Source organism: Chaetura pelagica, unplaced genomic scaffold (assembly GCF_000747805.2).
Source record: "Chaetura pelagica isolate M959 unplaced genomic scaffold, ChaPel_1.0 scaffold418, whole genome shotgun sequence".
NCBI lineage: Eukaryota > Metazoa > Chordata > Aves > Apodiformes > Apodidae > Chaetura > Chaetura pelagica.
This window is the reverse complement of record NW_009954232.1, coordinates 887056-896375: the sequence shown is the minus strand read 5'-3', so window position 1 is coordinate 896375 and position 9320 is coordinate 887056. Positions and strand designations below refer to the sequence as shown.

The following is a 9320-nucleotide window of genomic DNA, read 5'->3' as shown; positions in this document are numbered from 1 at the left end:
GCCTGTACTATGTCTGCAAGAAGCTTGAGCACTCAAAGATAAGGAAAAGCTATATCCAAACAATGGCTTTTAAAGATATCTGCTATCACCATGCTTTGACTCTAAGCAAATGCTTTTTTTTACAGAATGAGTAATCACAGGGCTAAACATTTTAGCACTTGCCACAGCCCTGACAATCTCACTATACCTACACAGTTACATTTATTTTATTGTACAGACAGGACCCTCTGCTCATGTCCAAGGAGTTCATTGAAGGAGATCTCCTCTTCCTAGGAGATCACTGTGCAACATCCTTGGTTACTCTAAGACAGCTTGGTTGTTTTGGCTTTTTCCTTAGAGAAACTTACAAGTGTTGGGTGTTGATAGGTACAAACACAACTTGAAATGAAAAAGCACCCTGTCCTCCAGGATAGACAACTGAACTAACACTGCTGAAACTTAACTTTTCCTAGTAGAAATAAAAAACACTCCAAGCAAACAAGATTCTATGTGGTTACACAGAACTCCTCTCACGTGATAGTTTTCCCAACTTTATTAAATGCTGATCAAGTTCTCCTTTCTCCAGGGAAGAAGAGTGTATTTCAAAAAAAGCAAATTATACAATTCCCAGAAATGATCTGCCATCTTTGGCAAGCAACCAGGTCAACAGGGAAGTGTCCCAGCAGGGAAACAGGCCACTTGAAAAACACAGGTATACAGTGTTGTCACTGCTAGCTTGGCTTCCACCAGAATGTCAACAGAAACATCTATTAGTCTATTTAAGGTACAATAAACAAACACAAAATTTGATTATAATTTAAAAAGCTGTTTTATCCAAGGCACTGGAGGGGGGATGATGGGCAGGAACCAGAATTACAAAGCAAACCACCCTGACAAACACTCAGGCCTTCACGTACTCAAGGCCACAACATATAATTTATTTGAATTTTACACTTTTATTATTTCTAGCCAACTGCACAAAATGTTATTTTAAATAACTGCTGTAGGAACTGATATTATGATGAACATCACCTAGGTTACCTGCAAGTGGCCACAGGTTTGGGGAGTACCACTCCAGCAGTGTAAACAGCCTGAAAAATTCCTTCCAGGTTTACTCTTCTGGTAATTTCCCGAATCAGTACAGGCGCTACCCGCTTAGATCTCAGTTTCTTATGGACACAAAGAAAATTGATTTCTACCATTTTCTTCACACTAAAAGGACATTAAATAATGAAAAAGTAAAAAAGAGTTGCACATTGTGTATTTTAATTTTCGTATTTGTAGTTTCCCATGTTGTGACCAAAGAATTTGAGGTAAAAATAAACTAGCCTGTGACAAAGTACATCTGCAACAAATACTCATCTATGCTATGACAGTGTAATAGCATATTATTCAATATGAAAGCTGTGGCTAAGATATTTGCAACACTCCTTTTTCAGAACTCTATCAAGATTTAACCAACTGCCTTACTTTAAGATGCAGAATGGCATCCAGTCACAGGCTACATGGTATCATAATACTTTCAGACTGTCAGTGTATCAAGACCTGGCCAAGGATGTCCAGCTGATTGACTATCCTTTAAATACTTTCCAGTAGGGTCAGAAAATTCTGTATCATTATCTGTATCATCCATAAATAAGAAAAATTCCTTACTTATGTATTACTAGTCTTTTGGGGGTGGGGGGTGGGAAAGAGAGGGTAAAAAAAAAATAAATCTCTGCTAAATACTCAGGACACTTCTGACTCTTGATGGTCACCAAGCCTCCTCTCTTTTGTAGATCTCTATGGCAATGGGTATCAGTTTAAGATTTGTTTCACAGTGTTATTATTTTACAAATACAAAAGTAACAGTAATTTTACCTGTCATAAATACGAATATTTGCAGGAATGGCACTTATGAATCCTACCAGTTTTTTGTTTGAAGACACTCTAACCCCACAGTGCCACTGGGGTAACCAACCTGGAGGACGTAGTGCCCTAGAATTGACAGAAATAATTACAAATTACTGCCTAAGAAGATGTCATTAAAACACCCTTCTTTGCACTCCAGCCTTAGCAGAATGTGGAACTCACTACTCACCACAGAAGAAATTCAGGTGAATAATCAAACCTAAACATATTATCATCATCTTCTACATAATTCTCATTTAACAGTGTGTATAATTCCTTCAGCTGAAAACACAAAAAAATCCAGTTTTATTGACACACATCAATCAGAATAAGCTTCAATGATTTCAGATACACATAAAAATTGTTTTACTTACAACTTCAGCATTGTTAAGATCCAATGTGTCCCACATAAAACCCTGTGGCAAAGAATATGGCTCTAGGCGGACATTGTCCTTATCTGGTTCAATTGCACCATGTGAAGTTATAACTTCATCTTTCAAGGGAGGCAGAAGGGAAAAAAAGAAAGAAAAAAAGAACAGTTACATTGCTGGCTTTCCTCATAGTTCTCAAAACTGCATTTAATTCATGTAATGGTATTTTCTCATAATTATGTGATAGAAACAGGAAGCTTTTAAAAATGCTGAAAAAAGAATTAGTATTATTAGCTTATAACACTTCTCATTCTCACAGATTGCAGTCAGACTAACTATTATCTCATCAGAATATCTATATATATGCATAGAACTACTCTACCTCAATTAATACCCAGTATTTCATAACACAGGACATCGATTTAGAAGCACATGCACAGCATTTAGCCAGCCATGAGACTCACGGTCTCCTCACGAGAAACATGTTCTACTCACAGCCAACAAGCTCGGATCCTGTTTGCCACTGACTTGAACACACCTGAACTCAACAGGATTACTGAGGAGCAGTGGAATGGCAAAGCCAGGGCATTTAAAGGGAGGCTGCTGAAACGTGAAACTTGTTCCTACAATCCTACATGACAGCATGCTTTCTTCTCCCTTGCCCTTAAAATCATGGTTCTTCAGTATATAGCTATAAACAGATGCTGTTCCTCTTTCATGGAGCAGCACCTGCCAAACCATAGAAGTATTTGGGTTGGAAAAGGCCCTTAAGGTCACTAACTCCAACCAGTAGCCTAACACTGCCTGGTCCACCACTAAACCATGTTCCTAAGCACCACATCTGCATGTCTCTTAAATACGTCCAGGGATGCTGACTCAAAGGGTTTCCTGGGCAGTCTGTTCCAATGCCTGGAAACCCTTTGGGTGAAGAAATCTTCCCTAATATGCAATCCAAACCTTCCCTGGCACAACTTGAGGCCATTTCCTCTTTTCCTATCACTTGCTCCCTGGGAGAAGAGACCAACCCCCACACCTTGCTACAACCTCCTTTCAGGTAATTGCAGAGGGCTATAAGGTCTCCCCTGAGCCTCCTTTCTGCAGGCTAAACAACCCCAGTTCCCTCAGATGCAATTCATAAGACTTGTACTCAGACCCTTTACCAGCTCCATTGCCCTCCTATGGACATGCTCCAGCAACTCAATGTCCTTCTTGTAGTGAGGAGCCCAAAACTGAACACAGTATATGAAGTGCAATCTCACCAGTGCCAAGTACAGGGAGAAAACCACTTCCCTAGTCCTGCTGGCCATACTACTACTGATACCACCCAGGATGCTGTTTGCCTTCTTGGCCATCTCAGCACACTGCTAGCTCATATTCAAGCTGGCTATCAAACAACACAACACTCCCAGGTTCTTTCCAGCCAGTTTTCCACAAGCCTGCAGTGTTCCATGGGGCTGTTGTGACTCAAGTGCAGGGCCCAGCACTTGGCCTTGTTGAATCTCATACAATTGGCTTTGGTCTATGGATCCAGCTTGTCAAGGTCCCTCTGTGGAGCCTTCCTACCCTCAGGCAGATCAACACTCCAACCCAACTTGGCACCATCCGCAAACTTTCCGAGGCACACTTGATGCCCTTCTCCAGATCACTAATAAATATATAAAAGAGAACTGGCCTCAACACTGAGCCCTGGGGAACATCACTTGTGACCAGTTGCCAACTGGGCTGAACTCCATTCATCACAAGTCTTTAGGACCAATCATCCAGCCAGGATTTTACGCAGAAGAGTACTCCTGTCCAGGCCATGAGCAGCCAGTTTCTCCTGTGGAATGCTGTGGAAACATCATAAAGGCTTTACTAAAGTCTAGGTAGACAACATCCACAGCTTTTCCCTCATCCACCAAACAGGCCACCTTGTCATAGAAGGTGATCAGGTTAGTTAAGCAGAATTTGCCTGTCATAAACCCATGCTGACTGGGCCTGATTGCCTTGTCCTATAGGTGCCATGTGATGGCATTCAAGACAATCTAGTCCATAACCCTCCCCAGCACTGAGGTCAACCCTATCATCATCTTCACCAAGCTCTAGACAGACAAACGTTCCTTTGTAGTACAAACTTCTCCCAAATGATCTGGAATCTTGATGAATAGTTATGGCCTGCTGTCCAGTTTGGAAAGTCATCATTACCAGCATCTTTACACAAACCCTGGAAAGTATCAGCAGCCTAAATTTTACTGCCACTACATTGCAGACTTAGCTTAACTAAAGGACCTATTCCTAACAACCTTAACTAGAAGACAGAGGGATTCTGAAGTCAACTTAATGCAAAGATCACTACAGCTATTTCTTGCATCAACAGAAAATTTTTTTCCTCCTAAACACGTCTACCACATCAAATAGTGAAGTTCTCCCAGTATGTCCATCCAGCAGATAAAGGAAAAGCTTAAAAAAAATAATCAACGGGATCAAGAAGCAATTAATAAACACTGTTGAACAAAACTTCTGCCAGCCAAACTCAACAAAGCATATTTCTACTGAACAACACTAGCAAATCATTCTTAGAGACAATGTGTTAGTCCTTTCAGGCTGGCAAGTGACAGACTCTCATCTCTATAGAATCACTGCAAGACACACTGAATATCCTGAACTGAAATTCTGGAACTGCTGTGCAGACACCTGAACTGCTCTGATAAAGCTTTGTTATGGACAGAGTGTTTTGTTCATTTACACGTCAAGTTTTTCAGCTAGGTTTTTCTTCCACCTGGGCAAGATTACTGTAACAATTACTACCATTAGTTTACAGAGCTATCTGGACAGAATTTGTATGGTGTAGTGCCAGTGCAAGCCAGTTCAATCCAGTGGAAAAAATATTACATCCAGGGACTCTGCTCTGGACTTCTCTATGCAAGATAAGTCAGGGAGAAATGAGATCACTACGGATTAAACTATAGAAAAGGATTAATGTGAAAAGCTGTCCTGCAGAGAGAGAGAGAGAGAGAGAGCGAGCAAGCAGATTGCTCCTGTGCTTTAGACTGTACCTTCATTCTGCTTATTTTACACCAGTCTCCAGTGCCATGGAGAGAAACCTGCAGAACAGAACAGTGACAGCTATTGCACTGAGACTGCTTTACTTGTGGGGTCCCTAAGTTTCATTGGGACTGAAGAACTACAACTGCTTAATTTGAAGATAATGAAGGGGAAGAAGAAGGTTCAGAAAGCAATTCACAAAAAGCAAGCGAGTCAGCAACTATCTTCTCTAACAAAGTCTAAGATTTACCAACTGTGTTATCAGGGATCAGACCGGTATCAAAAGTAATCTGCCAAATTCCTTACAAAATTGAAAGCAAGGAGAGGTCATCTCACCATCTCACTTGGCACCAAGAACAGAGAATAAACTCTGAGAGAGCATGTCCTCAAGATAGTGTTCACTGTGGAGGAAGCACATGAACACAAAGCAGTAAAAGTGTTCACGCGTGAGAGAAGCACCATCATCCACTTAAAGCTGCATGAAAACAGTGTAACTCACAGCAGAAGTCTCTACTGATAGCAAATCTATTTATGGGGAAAAAAAAAAAAGAATAGTTTTCTCCTTGTCACCACTTAAGAGTTCTTGTTTTTCCTGAAGTGGAAAAGACTTCCTTTTACATTCTGTTGTTTGAGAGTTCAGACCTAAAATATACAAAGGAATGCTACATCAATAGCATTTCCCATTTTTATAGGGAATATCAGAATGAGATTTATTAACACCATATTTTGTTGCATTTGATTTGGACGGTGGAGGGGGCAAGCACTTTTCTAGAGGACAAAGAATTCCACATAAGCTACACAAAAGATTAAGGATCTCTACTGCACACAATCCAACTTCCTACCCATTTTAAAGAACATGCTACACAGCTGGCACACATTCTTTTAGTGGTCAGTAAAACAGATCTTACGCCCAGGTCCAGTTAAACTTACTAAGTTTTGGTACAGGTTGTGTATCCCAAAACTGGTATTTACGTTTGGTAGCCTCATCAATATTCTTTGCTGGGCCTTGGCATGCAGAGAGCAGCTCCATTGCTCTCTGGATGTCTTGAAGCTTCTGCATGGGAATGGCTGGATTCTGTACAAAGAGACAAATGGAAGAGAAAGTTTATTTTGAACAAATTGTACAAACATATTAATTTATTTTACTGTTATGTATTATTTCATGTACTTATCTTATCGTGGTTAATTTAGATATAACCGTCAGAGGCAGGAAGGTAGAAAGTGAGATGAGCAACAGACAAGCAACTTTACAAATTACTTAATAGTGTTGAGTAGCACTTGCATTTACCCATGAAACTTCAGCAATTTAACACCAGTACTGAAGCATTATGGCAGGATACCATTATCACAATAAAAAGCTACCTTTATTCCCTGCCCACCCCACCCTGGTAAAATACAATAAAACACCAAAAAGCAGATAGATCTGTTTATATATCTAAGATTTCAAACAGAAATGTTTGAAGTTGTTGAAGTTACACATACAAAATAAAATAATATTGAAATTCACTATTGTTCATGTATTTCAGGCACACTGTATTGCTACAAATATCTCCTTTTTAACCTTAGTTATATTGTATCTGCCTTCTATTAGCTTGCATTTTTTACAGTAGGTACCTTTCTGCATTGTATCATATGTAGGAGTTAACCATCTTGCCACTAATGCCAATTGTGCCAACACTCACAACTAAAGATAATTTTAACTGATAGAAGCAGGCATAAAATAAATGAACTTACCAATTAAAAGTTGAAAAATCTGTACAGAAAGTTATGTTAAAAGCATAAAAACTAAGGCGAAGCATTTCTAAACTGAGGTCTCAAACCCTCACTTCTGACCACTATGAATAAGTGTAACTGAAATGAGAACTTTACCTGCATAGAAAAGTACAGAGGAATAACAGCAACAGACTTTTAAACCTAAAGGGATTTTCCCTCTCCTTTCTTTAATTCATTAATTTGTTTTGTTTTGTTATCTCCCAAAGATAAGTCCTGGTCTGAGGCACACTATCAGCATGCTTGTGCTCAGATTTTCTCAGACTGCAGTGCAATAAATACATTTTAAGGAATAGTCTTCAAACGCAATGGGAATTTTTAAGCAATTATGCATCAATTTCAAGCCAGATATATATTTTTTACTGAATAACCATGGATCTCTGTCTCCATATTTCACCTTCTTTCTAGGATTCATGTGTTGAAAAATCACAATAATTTATATGTAATAATTATACAAAGCTTCATTTGGATGGGCATCTGCCCCAGTATCCTCAGTTACAAAAGAAGTAAAACTCCCTGCCTGTAGCTCAGGCAGGCTATCAGTTTCTACTGATAATAATAACTTGTACTGTCTAAACATTATGACAATTCTTTCATTAATTTAAGTATTTGTCACAGTTTGGCACAGGATTGACAATTAAATGAGTGACAATAATGGTTTCTATCCCTTCCCCCTCCCACTCAGATGGGGAATGAAGGGACAGAATAAGGAGACAAGCTTCTGGATTGAAAACTAAACTCTACAGCTTTAATGAAATACTAATGATAAAAGAAAATATGTACAAATATATATATACAAATATGCACAGGAGTATACAAGACCCCTACCACTTTTCCCCACCCCCAGCAACTCCCAGGGTACTTCTGAGCTGCGGGCAGTTCCAAGAAGGTCCTGGACTGCTTCCAGAGACAGAGCAGACAGGGGCCAAGGGTAAAGATATGAGGGTCAGGAATGCCTGGGATCAAAGGAGATGAATAGATGGAATCCTTCTTGGACGCTGGCCATGGATGGAAGAAGGGACTTGACTTCTGTGATCCCTGAATGTATACCAATAATGATGTACTTGGGATGGATTACTCTCTCTGGCCAGGTTTGGCATCTGGCTAGTCTGCTCCTCCCTCCTGGAGGGTTGTAGATACAACTTCTGTTCCTTTAGTGTCCCAAGCAGCAGATTCAACAAGCGGATCAAAGTGTCCTTGGTCTCTCAGCAGTAACTATAAACATTTGGGCATTATCAGTCCACTAACTGCAAACCTTGCTGTTAATTTCAGCAAGTGTGCTGCTTAGAAGCATTTTCACTTAAGAAAAAAATTAAATTAAAAAATCAGTAGAAAAATAACTGGCTTTATCCTGGCTCAAACCAGGCAGTATTGTAAAATTTTAGCTGTGAGTATGCTTCAAACACCTGTCACCTGAGTAGCCGTGAGCTGACACACTTACATGCTTTAGAGCAACACTGTGGCAGCATGAAAACCTAAATTCAGATTACAGTGACCTAAGTTGCTCTTCTCAACTAAAAATCAATCTGTCTGTTACACACTGGCCTGATAGAAATACTTTTAATGGCACTACATAAATTCTGAAATCTTATCAGTATGTTATGAAATCATACAAAATAAATCACAGTATGTCCATATTTGTGTAAGTTTAAGTCTCTACTGTTTTTCTACATTAAGAAGAAGAAAACAGAAAATCTAGAAAACGATCTTACTAGCAATGGTAAAGTAAAAACTTCACATTGGGGTACTAAAAACAACACAGCTAGTGACATCAGGGGGAAACTCCTTTCCTTTCAAAACGTCCAGAGATCAGCCTTCCCAAGAAATTTGCTTTCGATCCTTTTTGTTTCCCTTTAAAGGAAAGCAAGAAAAACCCATACAAAGCTTCAGAGGAATTAGAAATCAGAGTGATTTTGTTTAGTTTCAGTTTATGGGTAATATCTTCTCGCAGTACAAGACAGCACTGTTCTGCAACAGGGCTGAGGTATGTGTGAAGGACCAGGTATTTCCTTACACGAACATGAAATGTCCTTTGAGTCAGCCGACAAAACTGACTTAAAACGGTGTCTCCACACGGCAGGAAACCCCCTCTGTGTGTGTGTGGGGGGAGCAGCTGCTGCAGGGGAGGAGCCGTGGCCGGAAGCAGGGGCGGGACTAGGTCCCGTCTGATTGGCTGAAAAGCCCGGAAATGCAAAACTGGCGCCGAAGAACCCAATGAGAGAGGCAGCGCGTGTTCGAGGCGGTCGTCTACACACACAGCCTACCGCCGCCATTTTTTTCCTGCCG

The 9320-nt window shown here is 40.0% G+C and overlaps 1 protein-coding gene across 1 annotated transcript in view; it reads right to left on the bottom strand.

Moving 5' to 3' along the window:
* NMT2 (N-myristoyltransferase 2) overlaps window positions 1–9320 on the bottom strand; it is a gene marked incomplete at its 5' end in the record, with an annotated part of 25413 nt that overhangs the window by 11942 nt on the left and 4151 nt on the right. The window contains 5 exons of the mRNA XM_010003611.1: window positions 1021–1191; window positions 1840–1956; window positions 2060–2151; window positions 2244–2362; window positions 6195–6339. Coding sequence (XP_010001913.1) covers window positions 1021–1191; window positions 1840–1956; window positions 2060–2151; window positions 2244–2362; window positions 6195–6339 — 644 coding nt within the window. The remainder of the gene's footprint in view (window positions 1–1020; window positions 1192–1839; window positions 1957–2059; window positions 2152–2243; window positions 2363–6194; window positions 6340–9320) is intronic.